Source organism: Phasianus colchicus, chromosome 1 (genome assembly GCF_987193195.1).
Source record: "Phasianus colchicus chromosome 1, bPhaCol1.hap1.1, whole genome shotgun sequence".
Classification (NCBI taxonomy): Eukaryota; Metazoa; Chordata; class Aves; order Galliformes; family Phasianidae; genus Phasianus; species Phasianus colchicus.
In genome coordinates this window covers 38,780,199-38,803,713 of record NC_143436.1, presented here as the reverse complement: position 1 = coordinate 38,803,713, position 23,515 = coordinate 38,780,199, and the positions used below count along the sequence as shown (strand labels likewise).

Here is a 23,515-nt window from a genome sequence, read left to right as displayed (position 1 = left end):
TGACAGCTCTTTGGAGTAGCAAGAGCTGTTGTACACAGGCAAGCAAGGTAGTTTATCCTACAGCAGATATCTGTTTAAAAGTAATTTGTTACTTGATACTTCATGGAGTATTTTGGTTTGGTTGGTTGAGCTTTTATGACTGAAGTTCTGTACTGTGATTTATAAATGCCTTTCTTGTAGTGTATGTAGTGACAAGATAGAATGAGGTAAGGCTAAAACATAGCCTCGCTGAAGTCTGTACTGCAAGACTTCTTTTAAGAAATTCAGCATCCAAAAGGGCTTGAATCTCTTTTTCCTCAGATTTGTTGTCTCCTGAAAATCAGTAATGGAATACTGAAGTAAATTTCTAGAGCTTTGTCATCTATCATGTGTCCTGCTGATGTAGGTACTTGAATTTCAATAGTTTACTTCATGAAACTTTGATCCTTGGAAATGCAAGGTCACCTATTTCTGAAAAGCAATGCTGTAAAAATTGTACATTCTTACTGGAATTATTCTGCACGTGTGATTTGTCTTGAGCCTGCGCAAATGCACAGTGTGTTGTAGGGCTGGAATGTTGGGGGAAAAAAAAGTACTTTTCTCTTCTTACTGTGTACCTTCTAAAGAACAACTCGCTCAATTTTTAAGCTTTGCCTCTGAAGCAATGAAAAAGAGTCAGGGTGCAGAGCATGCGGGAGGCTGTGGGTTGCTGATTTCTGAGCTCTCCGCACCACTGGCTCACAATGGCTTGCAGAATTGCTGGAGCGGCATGCTCAGCTGCTGGCAGCTGGGTGCTTCCTCAGAACACCATGTTCTGTTAGCCCTCCTGGTAGCCCTCCTGTTTTACCATAGAAAATATCCTTTCCATCTGCATCAGGAAGTGGGCAGTCTTCTAACAGGAACCTTGTTAAAGCTGCTCAGATGTCAAACCTGGAGAGCATGGAGTTAGCAGATAGGCAGAACCTCCCTACCTTCAAAATGAATTAGATAATATGGAATAGTATTCTTAAAAGTGTTTGTCAACAAGCTGAAAATCACTCAGTCAAAAACGGTGTTGTCTCTGATGTTTGAATCTTAAAAGACTCTTGCCTTTTTTTCTGCCTTGTTCGTTAAGTAATGCTAGTACTTCTGTCTCCCACAGATTATAACTCTCTTTGTCCTTGTAGAAGCATATCCATTTTCAGCTCAGTAACTTTTTTCAGAACTGCACATTCATGCCAGTAATCAAATCAGTCTGTTTTTTGCTTTTCATTTGCAAGTCAGTAATATTGTTGCTTGGCTTGCTGTTCATGATCTTTTTATGCATTCTGTTACTTCTTTTTGCTTGTTCTTTGGGCTGTTGGGAACAAAAATAAACATCAAACAAACAACCCTTCAGTCAGTAGTTATTTTTTCTTAGATTTTGAATAAAATAGTATTAAAAAGTAACATTTTTTTTTTCTTTCTCACTAAAGTATCTTAATTGTAGACGATAATTGTTGAGAGACACAATACCAGTACTTGAAATGCAGAAGATGTTGCATGGTTGTTCTGCTGCTTCTTCGCTCAAGATTGATTGAGGGACAGATTGTAGGTGTGACTTCAAACAACCAACACATGCTGTGCTTCAAAACTGAAGTATCTTAAACAAACACGTTTGTTTTAATTGTACCCTACTACAGGCTTCATACTAAAGATTCTTGAACACTAATCTCACATTATTCCGACTCGTTAATTTTTGTCAAGGATGATATTTTGGAAGATTTTTTTTTCTTTTAGAGTTGACACTGTGCTCTAGCTCAGTCTCTGAAGAGTTCCAGAATCATAGAACGGTTCAGATAAGCAGGAACCTTAAAGATTACCTAGTTCCAGCCCCCCTGCCAATTACTGATCAGTTTTGTTGTGAGGACAGCTTACATGTATGAAGTTCTGGTTGTTCAAACTCTGTGTGTAGGTAGGTCTTTCTGAAAGTTCAGTGTGAGTTTTCATCTGGACTTGACATGTGCCCTCAATAGGAATGTAGTCCTGGAAAGTTTCCCTTGGAGTCTAAGATCAGATCATGAACTGTAGCTTGCTTGGTTTTGGATCAACTTTCAGAGTATGGGGCCTGTGATGTAAACAAAACAAAGCTTGCAATTGGAGAAATTTGTTAAGATGGTGTTGCTCTGGATATGGTTTCTACTATCCAAAACTGCTTTAGAGGCTACAGCAGAGAAACTTAAGATTAAAAGAAATACAACTGCAAGTGCCTTGAAAAATATTGGGTGCTCAGTCTGCAGCTTTGAAGGCTGATTCAGACTACATTTGCTTGCTTTCCCCTGGCAGTTTTACCTGAAGATTGCTCTCAGGAGTTTAAATAGGAATCCGTAGAGAAACTTGTAGCTCATAAATGCTATCAGGAGGGGAGAAAACTGTATCTTATTTCTGATTCTATGCATATAATTGTTTTGATGGTGATGACCAAATATTTCTGTGGCAGAGTGTATATTGTCCTCAGTTAGGACTCATACGTAGCTTTTGGTGATGTTTCAGTACAAATCTCCCCTAAGGTATTAGTCTCACACTAATGTCAGAAGAATCAGGACTACTCAGGGCCTGGAACACCTCTCCAGTCTGAGGCAGCTGGGCTTGTTCAGCCTGGAGAGGAGAAGGCTCTGGGGAGACCTTATTGCAGCCTTTCAGGACCTAAATAAAGAAAGGGCCTACAGGAAAGCTGGGATGGGACATTTGCAAGGTCATGTAGGAATGGGACAAGAGGTAATGGTTTTAAACTAAAAGAGGGCAGATTGGGACTAGATATAGGGAAGAAATTCTTGGCTGTTAGGGTGGTAAGGCAGTGGCACAGGCTGCCTAGAGAAGCTGTGGATGTCCTATCCCTGGAGGCACTCAAGGCCAAGTTGGATGGGGCCCTGGGGAGGCTGATCCACTGGCTGGCAATGCTGCCCATGGCAAGGGCGTGGAACTGGATGGCCTTTAAGTTCCCTTCCAAGTCAAATCATTCCAGGATAATGACTGTACATGCATTCCCCTCATCTTAATAAAGATGCACTGAGGAAGGCTGTGTCTGGGGTAGCACCTGAATAATGCTCTTTTTTTTTTTTTTTTTTAAGTCATTCGTGTTGTCTTATGGCAGAAGGGCCTTCTGTCTAGTCTGTGTTGGCTCATTCGTTCCACTGAGAGGGGAGCAACAAGGATAGCACAGGGTATGGATCTGACTGCTTGGCTTTTTGTCATAAACTAAGACAATGTACTGTAAAGTGACCTAGAGCCTGCAGTGCTGTGATTTCAGCAGCTGGATTCACTAGCAAGCCCTCCAGCCATCATTTTGCTGTTTGTGTGACTAAGAGAGGGAGTGCAGTGACATATTGTAAAGCAGCAAACGTATGCACCTCTCGGGCAGGAAGCTCTGGAAGCGAGAAGGTGCAATTAAGAAAGACAGCTTTGATCTTTGTCTGACACTCTGGGTATAGAGAACTCCTTCTTGCTTTATTTGTGCTTGGTGATACCGATGCAAAGCTTGTATATGAAAATAAAAATGTGCATGTTAGATAAGGATGTGCAAAGTCCTGAAAGTCCTTAAAGCTGTTGTGCTTTAGAAAGAGAGCTTCTCTTCTGTAATCCCAACCCTGATGTAGCACTTCCTTGGTAATTCCCATCACTTTTATGTCTGTGTTTAAATAGATAAATGAAACACAGAAAGTGATTAAAATATCCCTGCATTACCTTTTCAGCAGAACTTAGTTCCTAACTGGTGACTGCTTTTGCCTGTGGGATGAGGAAGAGACATCGTTACTGTGATTGTAGCGCTGTTTGACTGTCTAAGACTGGCATCAAGTTTAATAACTTCTCACTGAACTTAAGTCTGTCCTCTAAGACTTGAGGTCACCTTTGTTTTCTTCCAGCACTGTGGCTTCCAACTTCTGGATTCTGATCAGTCTATTGGTGGTGATTTTTTTTTTTTTTTTTTTTTTTTTTTTGCCGCATTGCTTAGAACTACAAATCTTCTGCATGTCCAGGTGCTTCTTCTCTGAGGTCAAACAGCCTGCTGCATTATGTCATTATGTCTTTTTTTTTAACTGAACAAATCCCTCACAGATGTGTTAGGAGAATTTCATAAGGAAGGGTTTAATGAACTGTCTGCAGAAAGGCTTCTGTAAAGATGTGTGAAGTTTTATTTGGGTAGACACAAAATGAAATGCATTGCAGTGCGTATTTTTTTAAAATCTGATCTTCAAAGTGAATCCCTACAAAAGGTAATAAAGTAGAAAACAAGAAGGAAAAAAATAGGGCTACTGAAGTAAAGCAGGAATCTTGGATTCCTCGCAGAGCCTGAAGATTGTCCTAATGTCTCATAACTCAGAGAAACTTCCCAAGATGTGTTTTTGTGATAGATGAATCAGTGCTGTTTTAAACTTCTGGGTTTAGCGTAAGTTGTAGAAAGGTGAAGATACTACTCTTAAAAAGAAAAAATAAAATCCCACATTAAACAAAAAACACAGCTGCAGAGACTTGATAAAAGTTCTTTTAAACCTTACAAAGCCTACACACACATTGCACACACTCACTGAAGAACTTGAAGTCACACTGTTTCTTTGATCAACGATGTCATGTCAGGGGCATGAGTACCCATTTCTGTGGCAGAACACTGGGCTGAATTGTAGCAGGGGCTCAAAGTAGCATCTGTCTGTCCGTCCATCTGCCGTTTCTCCGTGGATCTGGTGCCCTCTGGTGGGCCGGGTGGCAAGGCAATGTCATAGAACCATAGAATCACAAAGGTTGGAAAGGACCTCCAAGATCATCCAGTCCAACCATCTACCCACCACCAGTATTTGACCACTAAACCATGTCCCTAAGTACAGCATATAAATGTTTCCTGAACACGCTTTTTGCCATTGTTTTTTGGTGTTTTCTTTTTTCCTGATATTCACTTATGCCCTTATGTCTGGAGGGCATGTCAGTGATGGCATTATAACTAAAATAAATGCATTGAGGTATTGATTTTATTCGCATTTATAAGTGCCTATACTAGAGTCAACTTCTTCAAAGAAAGCAAATCACTGAGATGTTGGCTCACTTTGCTCTTTGGATACTGTGAAAATGTGGAGTTCACATTATGCATCATTCACAGAAGATAAATATAGAATTTTGGTGACTTAATATAAAGCCATGTAGTTACATCTGTGCAATGTGAAGTCCAACGTATAAATTCAAGGCAAATGTGGGCCATCTTTTCATGTACTTGTAAGTAATTGACTGGCAATCTTAACCCATTATCTATGTGCTTTCAATTGTATGGATTTTAACCATTATTTCTGGCTAAAGAAATGAACAAACCAGTCCCAGCTTTTCTTAGTGTTCTGCTGTGTTCATGCCTGTGTATGCAGACAGGGGAGGCTGAGGACATAAAAGGATGAAAATTTGCTGATCATGTTTTCAGTTGGTTAGATCTCTGAATTGGTGCAGCACCATCCAAATACAGTGGACTGTTCTCACTTCTTAGCAGGTATTAAATCAGACTATGCTGTGGTAACTGATTTTCAACTTACATGATGAACTAATATATATGAGCTGTTTGAAAATCTGGTTTGCTTGCACTTTTCAATGGTAAATACTATTTGCAAGTTTATTTCAAAGACTAGCTTGTGTTAAAGTTAGTGCATTCAAATCATGTGCAACAATGCTGTCTTTTCTTTAAGGTTTTGACAAAGGGAAGGATGATGCCTCACAAAGCAAAGAGGATACAGCACATTCTATGTCCAAAAGCAAGGTAAGGAAAGTTGTCTCTGCCTGGCTTAAAAATGCCAGCATGCAAAGGAGTTGAGTCCCTGCTTTAACAAATGTATTAGACTTTCATTCAAATTCATAATCATCGTACTACACTGATGGTAGAACCTTTTTTGTCTCTGTGAAAAAGGTTCACTGAGATGCAGTGAAAAATGAGAATTCACCGAGTTGAGAGACAGCAGTCACCAAAAATATGGAATATTGAGATGGCTGAAGTTTAAAGAAGAAGAAAACTTGAACTGCTTCAGCAATCAGAAAGTCTGTTGTTGTGTAGTGATCCCATTTTTTCTTCTTTGCAGAGTTTTGTTTTGTTCTAATCAAGTTTATCTACATGAACGCTTTGCAGTAGCATTAGCATTCAGAATAAAATGCTCTTTTCTGTTGGTCCTGATGTAGTATGAACCATTTGTAAAAAGTCATAGTAATGCAGAGAAAAATCTTCCTTATTTATTCCTTTCTTAAGTCCTTTTAAATCTGTCTATAACAGTTAGAGAAGCTTTACATTTTAAGACATTGTATAGGCTGTTCTGATGCTACTTTCTTTAAAAATTGTGTTATTGTAACTCTTAGAGTGCCTGACTTGTCAAAGCACTACATTTTCATCTAGTGGTCTATATATACTCAGAATGTGGAATTCCAGAAAAATAATTTTAATTGGGTGTCTTATAAAACAGATGTCTTTTTCTCATCAAAACTTTAAAGAGCAGAAAGATGCCATTTTGTGGAGGAGAAAGTTCTGTATGGTTTGATTGCTGAATTGAGTAGCTATGTTAAATTGCTTTTCTTATGTAAGCATCACCACTAGCTAGATTTCAAATCTTTAAATGATCCCATTACGTGGCTTTATGAGGAGGGCAGCGGCCAGGAGCTCGGTGCTACCACAAACAGACAGGATGAGGAGAGTGAGGCTGGTAGTGCAGACCAGGCTCAGCTTACAGCACCAATCTGTGGGAACAGGTAGATTCAAAGCCAAGTTGGGGGCTGAAATGCATGAGTCGGCTGCTGGGTCTGTTAGGTGTACAACTAGGCACAGCTGTAAGCTGGTTTGGGCTGGAACCAGGGCTGGGAACCAAGCTCCTGTACATCTATCTCCTGGTGAGGTGAGGAACAGCTCCTACACAGCTCTCCTCTCAGCATTCTGATCCAAGGTTCCCCAGGCTGCCCCAGGCACAGGCAGCCTCGGCCAGAGGAGAGGGGGAGTGCCCTCCAGGCCTTCATAGAAGTTTTTCTGCAGTGTTTCATATGTCTGAGTCTTCAAGAGAAACATCAAACAGGTGCTGAACAAAATCAAACTGATGTAAAGATTATGGTAACATCCCCTACTTAAATGGTGTGTTCAGAGTTGCATTCTGGAAGAGCAGGTCAGTTTCTGTGACTGGTACAATTCCATGATGTCACAGCTGAGCAACCCCTGGAGTCACTGTCTTCCACCTAATCTGAAGTCAGAGAACTATGTCTGTAAGCTTTAACATATCCTGATGAGGGAGATCAAGGAAGCATACTTAGTCATCTGGCTTATTTCTGGTCAAAGTATTTTTTATTGGTCCAGAAACCTCTAACTGTTTTTTGTCTTGGAAATAAGTTAGCACTGTCTGTTTTAACCCAGATGAATTTCTGACTCTATTAATAATTTATCTCTGACTAACCAATTTGTTTTTTCTCTTCCTTCTACTTTTTGGGGGGGGGCGCGGGTTCTTTTTTATTTCCAGAATCATAAGTTCCTTTTGTGATATTTTGCTATTAAAGAGGAGACAGATATTCCTACTTCTCTTAATATATATAGTTTTTTACCCTTATTTTTGCAATGGAGCTTGTTAAGACCAGTAGTTCCTTTATACCCCACCAATAAGCTTCAGGCTAGCAGAACATGGTTACTGGCTGTCCCAGCTATGGAGGTGAAGTAGCACTCCTCGTTTCTAACTAAAAAGGTTTTTTCTTGTAAATTTTGATCCTATCCCCCCACATGCAGATGAGAAGATCATTAAATTAAAAATATCCTTGTCACTGATCTATCCATAATCTGTTGGATAGGCAAATACGGACTTTCACTCGGTGTCATGTTGGTGAACTTTATAACTGAGAAAATGAGTCTTTGTAACCTGGGATATTTACTGGTTTGGGCTTTATTATGTGTGGACTTTAGATTGCATTAGCTTTCTGCTAGTGAGCAACTGGAATATTTATGAATGTTTTACTTGCATTACTCCATTATACCTTGCATAATGAGTTCATTACCTCTTATGTGACAGTGATAAGCATTTTTCCTTTCTCTTGTTATTACCTTTAAAGTACCATCTTTCATTTTATTCCTAGGCTGGAATTAAATTTCAGGATGCATGCTTGTCTTATATTTTCAGTGTTAAGGACATAGCTTTAATACAAAATGAAAAGATAACTTTCCTTTCTGCGAGATGTACATGAAAGTTAAGGAACGCTTACTGACCGCTGAAATGATTTTGTTTTAAAATTACTTTTTTGCCATTTGTTGCACATGTGTTTTTGGCAGTCCAGTTTATATTTCCTTGCACAAAGAAATACAACTATGTAATTTATCTGATATTTTTATACAGTGGGGTGCCCATACAGTGTTCTCTTGAGTTAGAATAGGAATGGTGTGTGATAACTCAGTGTACTCTTCCTGTTTTACAAAAAGAGCTCTGTAACCCAGGGTGAATCTTTGGTGGTTCTAGTTCCCTTACAATTAGTAGGCAATAGATGCCAAGAAGTAAACTTTGAACCTCACGGGAGGTGGGGGGAGTGACAGAAATCACGTGGTGCTGAGGCAGCATATTGTCCTGCCATGAATGAGGACTTGGGTTTTATAAACAAACCTGAGTTGTCTCTTGCCTATTGCCATGGTGAGCTTCTCTGAGATTATTTGCAGAGTAACGAGAGCGTGGCATTAGGGAGGAAGCAGAAGAACAAGTGCCAGCAGTGGTCAATAGTACTCTGGTAACTTGCAGAGCATTGAATTCTAGGTTGAAGAGGCTCTGTTTTCCTTCATGGGTCATGGGGTAAGTGCCTCTATAGCAATCCATTTGGAGGAACTGCAAAGTTAGGAAGACGTTGAGATTCACATGTCAGACACAGGAATGACTCTTGAGTTTAAATACCAGGATTCTCCTGAAACCTTCTTTCTCTGCTGAATTAATGCCTACCTAGTCGAGACTGACATCTGAACCAACAGAATACATAGCCTAAATATTTACTGTATTTACTCCAACTTCTGGAGGAATCTCAGACTTGTTCCTCACAAAAGCCTTATGAAGAAAAGACTCCATAAGTGATGGATGTTACTGTTACAAGCCTTGTTTTACTAAGTGGGATAAACAGCAGAAAAAAGAATGGGAATGGGGAGTTTGGATACACAGCTGTACACTTCAAACACTGAAACAGTAATATGGCCTCATATCTATTATCGTGTATTTATTCTGTGTTTTGTTAATTTCAGTCTGAATCCAAGCTTTTCAATGGCTCTGAGAAAGACATCTCTTTATCTTCAAGCAAACTTACCAAAAAGGAATCTCTCAAGGTGAATTACTGTCTAAAAACTTCTCATGGACTATAAACATGCACAGAGTTTTATCACGTTCTTCTGATAAGGAGAGAAATGCCAATCAGTGAGGAGACTTCTGTGGAATATCTGAGTTCTGTGAGAATTAATATTGCTGGTTCTTTTGGGTTTTCAAGTCTTACTGTACTGTTACAAAGAATGGGCTTTCATAATGTAGTCTTTGAGAATACATAAGATTATAGGATAACTGAGAAGCTTATAGGATAATTCAACTTGGCAAGGACCTCAGGACGTACACCTGTGATGAAAAGACAAAGTGAAATAGCAAAGCTATGGTTTGCATGCTTTACCAGTGTTCTTTTATTTACTGACTTCTTACCTCTCCATTGTAACAAGACTAAACTTCCTCTGTTTGTTAAATACCATGTCAGGGGAAACAAAACATTATTTGCCACTAAAAGAAAAATATATATTACTTTGAATTTTTGCTGGGAGGGAAAGTGAGAGACGGATAAAAATTGATCACGTAAAGTGCCAATAAAAATCCGAATCTAGCCCTAAATTTGATTTTGTACCATACATCTGTAAAGGAAGAGTATTTTTGTTTGTTTTGGTTCATTCCATCTCATCTCACTCCATGATTCTAAGAGGAGTTTCACAGTTCTCAGTATTAAAAACAAATTGCAGAAGAGTGTGAAGTTGTTATGTTGGTAGCAGCTTTTGAAACTATATGGAATGGTTGTTTAGACTTTGGATTCAAATACTTTTTTAAAACTGCTTATCTCCATCTTTCTTGCAAATTAAATTTAGCAGGTTTTACCTCAGTTTGTATTAGTAGATGGCTTTTTGTGCTGTGATTACTTGCTTTTTCCTTTGGCATTATAAATATTTTTATTATTATTTACAGGTTCAAAAGAAAAATTACAGAGAGGAAAAGAAGAGAGCTACGAAAGAATTGCTCAGCACAATCACAGACCCATCAGTTATTGTTATGGCTGATTGGCTGAAGGTCAGAATCTAAATGTGAGATCTAAGTTGAAGATTTAGCCGCTGCTGACTGCTTTCTGACCAGAATAGAAAAGACTCAGCAACTGAAGTTGCTGTTAATGTTTTTCTACAAACAGCAGATACTAATTGTGACTTTGAGCTCGCTTCCTAGGGGAATAATGGAGGAACCTAGCTCCCACTTATTGCACTCACCTGGTCACATGCATCTTGTATCTGCAGCTGTTAGCTTCACATGAGTTGGCTTTATTATTCCGATCTTGTCCTTTTTATTTTGCACTTTGAATTGAATCTCTGTTATGTTTGTTACCAGCTGTGAAAGTAGTTTGGTCATATTAGGTATATGAATATATTTGTTTGTGTTTCTTTCTGGTAATTTTCCTTTCCTTTCTGAAGGACTAACTGTACACTAATACCTGTACAGAAAGTGAGAAATGAATTTATTAAAGATGACAGTCAGCATCATAATGCCTTGAACATGTAATATACTACTTGGAAATCCTGTTTTTATATTTAGCTCCAAACAATAGCTTGTCTAGGAGAAGTTTCTCAGTGTTTTGCAAAATCAATGTAAACAGGTTAAAACATTGCTTACATGTTGTTTTGGCATTTAGTCCTACGGACAGAAGAACCCAAATCCAGATTTGATTAAATGACGCAGGCAGTTTAATCAGATGTGCAGAATTCAGGGACTTGAAAGGGTCTTATATTGCACATATGGGTTGAAATTAGCAGCTCCTCGTGAGAAATTTAGATCAAATTTAAATAATTTATTTTGTGAATATCCTATTTTTCTCATCAGATGTCTGTCCTGTTTTCAGAAGAACTGTGTTTCCTAAGATTATCCTGCCTACATAATAGTGATAAAATGTATTCCAAATAAAACGATTCATGAAGTTTCAGATGACTATCCACATTTCACATATCTTGATGTGTGTATATTCTTCTGTAAAATAAGTACTTGTCAAGACAGAGTAAAAGAATGAACACTTAAACTATGCTTTTTTACTATATTTGATAAACATGGATGAACTTGAATAGACTTTTTGTTTTATTGGAATAAAAAAACCACTAATAAATATTTCTAATTTTGATTTCTGTTTTGTTGAAGGGGATGATTTTTGTACTGAGTTCACTGGAATGTAACTGTAACTGTTTGTCTTCTAGATTCGGGGTACCTTGAAAAGCTGGACCAAACTGTGGTGTGTACTGAAACCAGGAGTGTTGCTTGTTTACAAAACACCCAAGAATGGCCAGTGGGTGGGAACAGTGCTCCTGAATGCTTGTGAACTCATTGAGAGACCTTCTAAAAAAGATGGCTTTTGTTTCAAACTTTTTCATCCTTTGGAGCAGTCCATATGGGCTATAAAGGTTAGTGGTAGCATGTGTGGTTCTTAAGGATAACCAGTATTAGCCAACTATGAGTTAAGACAGCCATAATAGAACGTTGAACGGCGTTGTCTGTTATAACGTTCAGTGATTTGTTTATTCTGAATGTAAAACTTGAGCATGTAGTTTTCTTCATTGCAAAAAAATATTTGCTTTTTTTCTGCTATATATACTAAAATAACTTACAGTGTGCAGAAGTATGCCATGAAGAGGATAATGCCATCACTGGTAGTTATGTAAGTAGAAGAAATGAGTATATAATATTGTATTCTACATCAGTCTAATCTAGGAAATTAAGGAGGAAACTGATTGAAAAAGATGAAAGTATTCAATACATTATAAACATATCTTGGCTTCCAACTCTATATTCATGTAATGTCAGCCTAGTTCAATTTGCTTGTGACAGTAGAAATTCAGATAGCTTCCTTGTACAGTAATAGCATGTATTGCTAATTGTCATCTTTGGATTTGGCTGAAATTTTACAAAGATAAATGTTTCTCTTCAGTTCTGATGACTACTTTCTTTGTCATACATGGCATAATATTGTTAGTGTTAATAGTCATGGTGTGTTCTGCACAGCAAAGGGTTATTTCAGATTTTTGTAATTTTTATTTTAATGTTCGCTATTAGTCATTGTTTACTAAACTAACTACTGTAGTCCTTGTTCTGTGTTTACATATGGAGAGCGGGCGTGGAAGCACAGCACAAGTGAACATGTTTACCTCCTGAATTACTTTAGATGAAATTGTGATACAGTGTCAGAATCCTTGTCATTAATTAATTGTGTTCTCTGCAACATCTCCATACAAGTACTAATTGTGAGATTGTATTGTATGAGATGTTAATACCAATGTGGTGCTGTCACATCTGGAGAATATGCTGCAATGTTTTTGTTTCTTCCTTATCTCAGAGTGGGAAGTAAGTCAGGAGTATTATCCTTGATATTTGTGCTGCTCTTGCTGGATAACTGTCATTATCAGTATTATCTGAATCTACCAAACTTAGATCAAATCATTTGTCCTACCTTTTGAGTGATTTTATTTCAGTATTGCTTAGGAGGACTTTTCACTAATTAATTGTGATCTCACATTAGCAGAACACAAACGTCATATTCTTTTTCAAAAACAACAGAGTTTGGTGTTAATGTGATTTAATTACTTATGAACTTGTATGTGTACATTGCAAAGTGGTGGCCTGTCTGCAGAAGATCACAAATCAATCTTATATTTCTTTATTGTTTGGCAATGAGAAATGGATTTGTTTGTTTTTTTAACTAGATATTTAGAATTTAGAGGACATGCCCCTCCAGATTTTTACTTTTTTAAGGTAGGTCATATTTTGAACCTGAACAAGTTGATATTGTCCATTTTAAATGTGCTGAGAGCTGGAGTGGCATTTGTTCATTTTGGTATGGCTATTTGCAATTGAGAATTACTGGACATAATTAGATGAGAGGCCTTGAAGTTTGAAACTATTTTCTGCCTTCTGTTCCTAGTCAATTATAACTTTCTAGTAATGAATTTATTACTGTAAGGTAAATTTTTATGAACATAAATGGCAATTGACTGATTTACAGAGTAGATAATTCAGAACAAGACAAAATGAGTTGGTTTGCCATCAGTGTAGGAAGATGACAGTGCAAGAAATGTTTACACAGAGATAAGTACTGCAGGACATTTTCTTGCTTGCATGCACCTTCTTTAGTGTGTCCTTCTGGCAGCTTGTAAATTCTCATTGACAGTAGTTTGCTGTCAGTCACTTACTGTGCTCCCTTAAGCCTATTGTTGTGGTCTGTGATGTTCCTTCTGCACTTTAAGGTACTCGATGCACTGAACCTTCTTTCTTCCCCAAGTGCCCAATCCTAATGCCATCTCAGTTTAGTTGGCATGAATATTCTGTTGAAAGTAAACTTCAGAGTTTTTTAATCTAGTGGAATTTTTAATTTGCCAATTACCTCATGTTCCAGTAGTTGTGCAATCAGTTTAAATGCAGTTGTCTAACAAGTGAAAACTAACTAACATCTGTCTTGGACACTAATACACTGAAAATTGATTTTGAAGTCATAATGGCTGATAACAATGGAAAATGTCAAGTGCTTTCAGAACAATAATCAATTAAAAATGCACAAGCAAATATTTCAAAATAAATCGACCTACTTAGATGTTCAGTCAAATGATTAACTCTGTGTTAGCCAGTACACTGTGCAGCTACCCATGGAAGTATAGCTTTCTCATACACACTAAAATGCAAACCTTCATTTCTTTATTACATCTGTTTGGTACAAAGTGATGCATCTTGTATGCCCACAGCATAACCTTAAAGTTCTCATTAGAGGAGTGCTGCCCTTTATATCCTGTAATCTGGCAATTTTGAGGACTTGGGATAGTGGAAGCACTTGCTTGGTACACGTGTGCCCATGGTGCCACAGCACAGTACCATCTCCCTTGTGCAGCCCCAGTAATCTCTCCCCCCAGGGGTGCAGTGAATTCTCCCTTACATCCCTCAGTGTGCCAGGCCCTTAGTGACCCACCCTCAAAACCAGGAGTGCTCTGCATAATGTCTCTCACGGGTCTTCTAAGTTCCAATCCTCACGTGTCACCTCAGCAAACACCTTGCATAGATGAGCCTCTCCAGTCACTGGAGGAGACTGTAACATAGAATCTTAATTTTAACACCCAAGTGACTTCCACTCTGTATCTATTCAGAAGTTTCTGAACACTGTTTTTCAGCACTAGCTCGTGTGTATGGGTATCTAAGCACCACCAAGACTCCTTGTTACCTGCCTCTCACCCTCAGAAATGTTCTGGCTGTTTCATACGCTTGCTTCTAAAATATCTGCCATGATCTGCTTTTGTTCAAAACTTCTGCTGGCTTTCAAATTCCCTCTTCCAAGCCTTATACTTGTTTTCATTAGGCTTCTATGGGGAAATTAGTCAAGACCAAACTGTGATAACTCATGAATTACACAGGCTTAACCCAGCTTTCAACAGTAGCTTCAAGTGTGTTTAATACAGCCCTCTTTGCCTATAAGTTACTTTAATGTTCCCATGGGTAAATGTTTTTGAAGGGACATTAAAATGATTGCTTAGTATTTTATTCCAAAGCAAAGCTTGTCAGAAATGGAAGAGTCTTTTGGATTTGTTTTGTTTTAAATTCCAAATGTGAGAAAAAAAACTTCATAATGGAGGTTAAACTTTGGCATTTAATGTCCTGTATGTTTCTTTTGGTTGAACTCAATTCTTGGTGTCCTGCTGATTCTCTTTGTAGAATGACTTAAGCATCTGAATGTCTTTTATGGACTTCACTATCATTCTTATAATTTTATATATTTTTTTAAGTACCAAGTCTACAGGTAGGCATCTAAATGCAGTTAGGCACCAAAATTTTGGGGGGGGATTTACTGACTATTGGGTGATAGAGAGGTTGAAGAGAGAAGGAGGGAGAAAGGAAGAGTGGGTTCCTATTGCAAGACCTAGTGTTCAAATGGGTACAGTTACCTCAATTTTGTTTAGATATTGATTGACTCATGTCTTCTGAAGACAGCAGATGCCATGCAGTTGTGGAGTGTAGGATGCAGTTGAAATAACAAACATGTTCTTGCATAAAAAAAACATGAAGTGGATCACTGAGGAGAGCCTCTTGCTCTCTCCAGGGGTTTGGCTTGCTCTTCTGTATTTCTGGGGTTTCTGAACCATAGCATCTTCTTAGAAATTGAGAGGAATCTACTCTCAAGAGGGGATGAGGACCAGAGGGGAAGGGTTAGTTGTTTACAAATGTGGAGTCTTCAACTGTCTGTGGAGATAGACAGCTTTTGTTGTAAATCAACCCTCTTAAAATACCCCCCACGCATATATTTTGTTTCAAACTTACCTATTCATCTGAAATGCAGACTTGAAGAGAAATAACTCATCCCTTCTGATCTCTCTGTGTCCATCTGCAGTCCCTTAAAAGGTGAGGGTGACACACCTCCTAGCATTCATTTTGATGCTTTTGTCTTTTTGCTTTAAGTGGCATCAGCAGAGCATTTCTAAGGTATTATACCAAATCTGATTTACCAAAAGCAAACAAACAAAAAAATCCCTAAAGCCAAAACAAAATAAAAGCACCAAAAATTGTTTGAAACCCAAAGACTGTTCTCTTAAAAAAAAAAAAAAAAGAGGGTTGAATTGGGAGCTATGCTTAGAATGATGTCTTTGAAGAAGAAATCCAGTAAAAGAGGGCTGTCCATCTTTCCATTCATATCTTCATTAGATGTTGCTGAGTGACAGTAAATAGCCAGCAGTGTGTCTGCTTGTTACATGAATGGTAAACTCTAAAACTGAATTAAAATACATGATGCTTGTTTTGTGTATTTCAAGGGTCCAAAAGGTGAAGCAGTTGGTTCTATAACTCAGCCACTACCCAGCAGTTACTTGATCATCCGAGCCGCTTCAGAATCAGATGGTAAATAGGCACTTCAATATTTTTTCACCAAGAGAGCAGTCTGTCATTAGAAAGAGATTGGTTAACTTGTCTTACTGTCTATTACAGCCCTGTGTTTGCAGTTCCATGCTTGTAAAGGCTCTTCCTTAACTTCAGTTAAGGACATTCAGTTGTGTTGGTACTAACAGTTTTTCATGTTTATTCAAGGAGAATGTTGAAGAAATTGTTATTGAGCTCTTTGCAACTAGTTAAATGCTAATGTAGACTCTTTCTAATGAAAGTATTAGTGTATTATAAAATTCAGCAGTTTTGCAGAGTTCTTGTAGTAGAAATTCCCTCGAAATACACATTTTTAATGCCATCACTTAGACGAGATAGGAATTAATATTGATGCAACCATCTTGGAAGGTTAGAAAACGAAAACAAAATTTAAGACCACTCTTTAACCTTCTTAGTAGCTGCTTTCCTTCTACGGATTAATTAAGCATACCCTTGAAGTCCTTAAAATTAAGACTCTTATTTTCCTTCAAATAATTATGCAGTTATTTTTGAATGTAGTGTATAGAAGAGAAATAAAAGTCACATTTTTGGGTTATTTAATCACCCTTAAATATAAATTTGTACTATCTTTATTGTTATGTTTTAAATGCTTTTTTTTATTGCTTATGAAAAACTATTAGATTGGAAAATGAATTAAATACAGGAAAATGAATAAGTGAGGAGTGAAAAGAGCACATAATTTTAGAAAAACTGCATTGGAATGTCTAATATTGAACTGATTTTTATATTGTAATTTCTATATTGTAATTGTATAACATGTGCAAATTCTGCCAAGTGATGCAATTACATAGTCTTCAAAAGTGGAGTATGTCTGCAAGCACCTTTAGAGGAATTCAGTAGGTAGAGCCTTGGTGGAGCCATATTGGCATTAAGGGAGAAATGCTGGAATATGCTCTAAATGAATCGTTCACCTTGCTCACCCTACCCAGCAGCATCTCTAGTCTAATAATAAACTTGTCTTTAGGCAGGTGTTGGATGGATGCTTTGGAGCTGGCTTTGAAATGTTCAAGTCTACTTAAACGTACAATGATTAGAGAAGGTAAAGAACATGACTTGAATTCTTCAAGTGACAGTGCTCATGTCTCTCTCTATGGCCTGCTTCGTGCTAACAACTTAAACAGTGGAGAGAACTTACCGTAAGTAAATTAATTACTAAACTTGATTGCTTTTCTGGCAGAACTGTGTAGTAATAACTTATCCAAACTTATTGGAGTTCTTTGAAGAGAGGATCTCTCTTTGCGGTTCTATTCGCTTCCAAATTCTCTCTAAAAGACTTAATTGCCCTGTGTTTTTATACATGGATAAAATGAAAAACATGTATTCTTTATTTTTTGAGCAAAGCAGATACAGAGGGCAGCTTGGCCCAAGGAACTCAAAGTTGAGTATTACACCAGTAAGTTTAAGCACTCAGTTAAACTGTTACAGTTTAAGGTTTTTTTTGTATCATGAGGTAGGTCTTGTTTGTTTCACTTGAAAAGTTTAGTTCATGTTACAAAAGTAGGCAGATGTGAATATAAGTTGCTTTTCTTTGATCAAAGTATAAATAACACCAAAGCTATTTAAATGGTTTTAATTTGCCTCAGGTTTGAATAATCAAATTAATCAATAGTGCTTTCGTCAGCCTATGAAATTCAACAGTACAAAAATTGAAATCACCTGTTACTAACAGGTGTCAAATGTTGGAGGGCCCTTGAGTCACTCTGTTCATTTCAGTAACTGCTCTCATCCAAATTTTTGTCAGCGTGGTCTTTCCTGAATATATATTATTAAACTAGCATTGTGAATGAATGTGCTTTCCAACACTTCCAGTTGTGGCATCAGAGTGCATTAGAAAGATATAAAAGATTTAGTCCTTTGTTTGAAATAATTTGGTCTGAAGCTTGGGCTTTGCGTAGTTTTTCTCACTTGTCTTCCACCAGTTGAGTATACCTATAGACTGACATAAATGTCTTTGAATAATCCCTCACACACACGAGTGCAGCTGCCCATGTCTGTTCTGGGTGGGTGGGACTTCTATACTGCTGTAGTTGAGATAAAAGTACAGGCCTGTGCAGGAAGAAATGCATTTCTTGCTGACTTAGATAGTCTGAAACACTGAGAAAAAGCAGACTATTGCCTCCAGTCCAGATTGAGGGCACTATCCAGATGACCAAACAATATTTTGTCCAGGTACAGTTTTGCTCCTTCCGCAATCTTAAGGAAACAGTGAAACTGCTGTGTACAGTTCAACTGGAGATCTGTAGTCATGAATAACAATTTAATATCATCACCTGACCGAGGTTACAGTCACAGCAATTAGCTACAACCGTTAAGTCTAATTAAGAGTAATAGTTTAATTAAGTAGATCTTTGGATGTAGAGTATTGTAAGAGTATTCAGTGTGTTTAAGAACAAAAACTACAGACATAGTTTTAAAGGGGTTGGCAGGAGTGAGAGAGAACATGAAAGCAGTTTTAACTCCAGCTGCGAGCTAGCCTTTACATTTCTCAGTGAAGTCACAGCAGAGGATGCCTTGGTCCCTCTGGGAACGTGTACAACTGTGTAACCTTGAGAAGGAAGCGTGTTGGGGAGTTAATAAGGAGTTTAGAATCAGTATTTATTTACACTGCCTTAACGTGGGAGAGGAAATAGTGTTCTATACCTACAAATTATTGCCTTGTGTGAAGTATCACTTCAGTTATGGAATTCGCTTTATTGTTCTTCATCCTTGGTATGTAGTCTCTTCCTCAGCTCACTAGCCTTAGTTAGAGAATATACTAGTTAAACATAAATGCAAAGTAAATTTGGTGCATTTTACAGTTCAGTGACAACACTGCATCCTATGTATTTCCACTGAAGCAAGTTCAACTTTGCTGCTAGACCAGGGTTCTTACTGGCACCTAATTCAAAGGATTATGGTGGGGGTTTTTTGCGAGGATTTTGGTTTGGAAGCATGAAATCATAGTGTGAAGCTGAAGATTCATTTAGCTTTTATCTTTTGTAGATTAAATGACAGTGAAATCGAAAGGCATCACTTTAAAGACCAAGATATGTACTCTGATAAATCTGATAAGGAAAATGATCATGAACATGATGAGTCTGATAACGATGGATTGGGGAAAAGTGAAGAAAGTGATAGCGACACATCAGAGCGACAGGATGACTCTTATGTTGATCCAGAGCCAATTGATATCAAAGAAACAACTTACTTAGAACAAAGTCATGAAGAACTTGGAGAGGTAAAAGTACTTTTCATGCAGTGGACGGGTCGCTTTGCTGAATGTAATGCTGATATTTTAGAGGAAGTGCTTTATTTGACAGCTGCTTTACAGGATTGACTTTCATGTGTTCAGTAATCTTGAGGAAAAAAAATTGTGTCCATCCATGTTCTGCTCTGCTACAGTGCTTCTGTACAGTGCTCTGCTCCGCTTCTGTACTTCTAAGAGACAAGTTTATTTAAAGAGAATGATCTCTTTGTGAAAGATTATTTGGGGTATTTCTCAGACCTTGTTTTTCATTTCAGGAACTGTAAGGAAGAATATCTCCACTTTTCTTTGACCAAAAGGAGCACATTGGGGTGTTTTCTGTTTTAGGATTGATAAAAAGAAATGCAGTTTTTAATGCTGAATAGTAAATATAGTGTCATATATTAAATATGTATTCTAAGTATATTTAGAGAAATTTTCTTTCTCTTCCTCAGAGTGTTCCATTTTGTGTATACATTTTCTGTTGTTATGGCATCATCAGAATGTGTTGAAACAATTCAACATTTATTTTCTTTATCCTTTCTGTAAGCAGTTTTTTATTTATCTTAGGCAGGGGAGGCTGCTCAGACAGAAGTAGTGTCTGAAGAAAACAAAAGTTTGATCTGGACACTTCTGAAGCAAGTCCGTCCAGGAATGGACTTATCCAAGGTTGTACTGCCTACGTTTATCTTGGAACCTCGTTCTTTCCTTGACAAGCTATCTGATTACTACTACCATGCAGACTTCCTATCCGAGTGAGTCAAACCTATCACTGGTTTTCTTTCGTTATATTTTTTAAGCTAAAATAAGAAACCAGTAAGATACTGAAATCGTTGTTTGGTCTGGTTCACGTGAACAGCATCATAGAATACATAGTCTGAATGTTTGTCTGACAGTATATCAGTTGTCAAATATTCTTGCTTTCTGAAAATTATCAGCCTAAGAGCTCCACTGGTATGTCTCAATGTCTGTCCCCTCTTAATACTTTAATAGCAATTGTGTTGCAAACATTTCTGTTGCGGATTTTAGGAAATGGTTAAAAGATTTAACAAGATTAGTTTGTTTTTTCCTTTTTCTTCTTTTGGATGCATATTTATAATGGTAGAATAGCAAGAGTTAGCCTTTTTAAGAAATCATTAAATACTGTTTTGATTTAGATTTAATTTACCTGCTCAAAGAAAGCTAATGAATTAAAACCTTTACATTGAGATATTATTCAGCTGTGCATGAGTATGCCAGTTCTCTAAAGCAATCTCTTTCCTAAACAGAAGGAATCTGGGAGGGGGGGAGTGTGTTTAGCAGGATTTAGTGTTTCAAAGTCCAGACTCAATTTTGGAATAAGCATTTCTGATTTTCGTTTTGTTTCATTTCCATGTTCAGAGGATTCTGAAAGCTTAATTTCTTGCAGTCAGGCTGAAAGTTTTACAATACTGAGAATCACAAAACTTCTGTTTAAGTCAGCTTCTAGATAGAAGATATATAACAATTGGTAGCATCTTATAATTGAAACAATACTGACATTCAGTCTGTGCTTTCTGTTTGTTTCACAGAGCTGCTCTTGAAGAGAATGCTTACAATCGCATGAAAAAAGTAGTAAAGTGGTATTTGTCTGGATTCTACAAAAAGCCAAAGGTGTCCTTTTACTCATTATTTTGTCTTTATTTTGGAAGTTGTGTCTAGTTTGAGAGCTCAGGAATGTGCTGGAGTTTTTGTTTCATTATATTGTTATGCATTTTTTTCTAAAGAAGGTTAAGTTTTCACTATTTATATAAATTTATCATAGATCTTTTTGGTCCCTATCCATGCTTAAAGTATATTATGCACAACTACTTTTTCCCCTTGAAGGAGAAATGTAATTAAACGTTTTTACACAAAGTTGAGCAATAACTTTGTTTACTGTTCTTCAGTGATAGCATTATGTATTTGGAGGAGTAAAATTTCCACTACTTCAATTTGCTTTAAACTCAATATTCTTTATAAACAGCTTGATGGGAAATAATGTTTAAAGATGACACTATTTACTGCTTCTTGAGCATAATATTGAAATGATGAAATCAAGGCACTGTGCTTTAGCATATGCGTTATGCTTGCTTTCTTCTTTTTTCTTTCTCTGTCTTTCAGTGACAGACTGATAAAATATTCTGTGAGTTCTCTACATGCACTACATGGTTACTGTCTGTTTTGTTTCTATTCAGGGACTAAAAAAGCCGTACAATCCTATACTTGGTGAGACTTTCCGCTGCATGTGGATCCATCCAAGGACGAACAGCAAGACTTTTTACATTGCAGAACAGGTAGCTGCCATAACCAGCATGAATATTTTTAAGAAAAATAAATGTGCTGGGTTTTTTTGTGTGTGCTAGTTAAACAATATGGCAACGCTAGAAAATGTATTTGTATGTATGTGTAGTATTCTAAAAACTCTAACTTAGATATATTCTTAGAAAGACAAAGGTGTTTCAGTGTTTTTGTTCTGTCTTCCTCTAGTAAAAGTCAGATAAACTTGTTTTCTTAACTCTTGTAATTCAGTGAAAATGTTTGCTTGATCTTTATCTCTGAAGATTAAGGTTGTGTTTGGACAAGGCTGTCAGACATAGTTTGAATTTTGGGTGGTCCTTTGTGGAGCCAGGAGCTGGACTAGATCTCAGCGGGTTCCTTCTAACAAGGGATATTCTATGATTCTATGATCTCATATATTAATTGTATTCTGTTCTGTGTAACATGAGTTTTGCATTGTCTTTATTAGATCAAGGTTTGTAATACGTTGCATGTTTTTTCAATAGGTATCCCATCATCCCCCAATATCTGCCTTCTATGTTAGCAACCGCAAGGACGGTTTTTGCCTTAGTGGTAGCATTCTGGCCAAATCAAAATTCTATGGTAAGTAATATTTTGGGAGCTAAGAGGGGGTTGGGTATTTTTTTGGCTGTGCTTTTATTGAGGAGTGTAAAATCAGTGCAAGTGGGCTGTGTTTTGATGATGAAAAAAGGCTTTTAGAAGAATCAGGGTTTGGATCATTATATTATACTTGCCTGACAAAGTTTTTACTGCTGGTCTTCACATTTTAATTTCTCTTTTACAGTACACTTTAATTTTTGTTTGGAGATGCTGTGATTATAGTGGCTTCACTAGGCAGGATAGATTTCAGTGCCAAATATGATAATCTTAATTCTGTTTTTTGGTTATTTGGAAACACTGACTGTTGTCTTGCAGGGTGTGAAGTGTGTTTCTCTGTGTTTGAATTTCAGGGAATTCATTATCTGCCATACTAGATGGAGAAGGACGGCTAACATTCCTAAATAGAGGAGAAGATTATGTAATGACTATGCCATATGCTCACTGTAAAGGTAGAGTTCATTATTCTAAATATACTGTTGTTGAATTTAAGTTTGTCATCTGAGTAAATTTCTTTGAACGCAGGCAGCATTGGAGGTTCTAGGCTCCCATATACTTTACCAAGATAAGAAGTATTATTTAAGTAATCATCTGGCTTTGGCACAGCAGAAGATTTTTTTTTTCATAAATATTAAAAGTGTTTATACAGCTATCTATCATTACATGACGGTAATTTATTGTTTGAGTTGCTTTCCTTTCTGGAGAATACTTTGGAGCATCTCCAGTATTTTCCTATTGGAAATATAATAGTGTAGTCTCTGCATCTCATGTAGTTTGGGTGTAAATCATGACTTTTTTTCTTTAGTTTCACTACAGGGAAAATAGTCAGTAGTTCCTTTCTGAAGGGCTGGTAGTTTTACAAAATACATTGCAGCATTGCTGGGATTTTTGCCTCCATATTTTCTGCCAAAATTCTATTTCAGAACTCTTGTAGTCAACAAGTGTAAGACACAGATGCATAGTAGATGAGTTAGCAGAATTATATAACTTGACATGAGTTTGGTAGGCTCTTCTTTCCTTTTTTTCGGTGGGTGGATATTTTTAATATTGTCAGATTTTATGTTACCTTTATATGACTTTGGTGACAGAAATAATGCTTAACAAGTAATAAGTACCTAACATGTATACATACATACAAAACAAACAGGAACAAGAGCTGGAATGACTAGTGATACTGATACAGTGAGAGAAAGGAGGAAGAATATGCAGGGAAGGAAAATGTACATGCTGGAAAACATATTTCCACAGACATCCATTATGTGTA

General features: G+C 37.2%; 1 protein-coding gene across 14 annotated transcripts in view; it reads left to right on the top strand.

Annotated features, from left to right (window-relative positions):
* The window catches only part of OSBPL8 (oxysterol binding protein like 8), an 81,418-nt gene that overhangs the window by 48,520 nt on the left and 9,383 nt on the right, over positions 1–23,515 (top strand). For 11 of the 14 annotated variants that reach the window (XM_090139053.1, XM_031589678.2, XM_031589676.2 and 8 more), the window contains 12 exons: positions 5,655–5,725; positions 9,194–9,274; positions 10,164–10,265; positions 11,429–11,632; positions 16,010–16,094; positions 17,098–17,269; positions 19,116–19,350; positions 19,927–20,111; positions 20,907–20,988; positions 21,552–21,650; positions 22,140–22,236; positions 22,605–22,703. In XM_090139053.1, the coding sequence (XP_089995179.1) occupies positions 5,655–5,725; positions 9,194–9,274; positions 10,164–10,265; positions 11,429–11,632; positions 16,010–16,094; positions 17,098–17,269; positions 19,116–19,350; positions 19,927–20,111; positions 20,907–20,988; positions 21,552–21,650; positions 22,140–22,236; positions 22,605–22,703 (1,512 nt within the window). Of the gene's footprint in view, positions 1–5,654; positions 5,726–7,114; positions 7,201–7,616; positions 7,638–8,720; positions 8,757–9,193; positions 9,275–10,163; positions 10,266–11,428; positions 11,633–16,009; positions 16,095–17,097; positions 17,270–19,115; positions 19,351–19,926; positions 20,112–20,906; positions 20,989–21,551; positions 21,651–22,139; positions 22,237–22,604; positions 22,704–23,515 lie in introns of those variants that run through there. The other 3 variants (XM_090139054.1, XM_031589685.2, XM_090139060.1) reach the window with 3 other exon arrangements.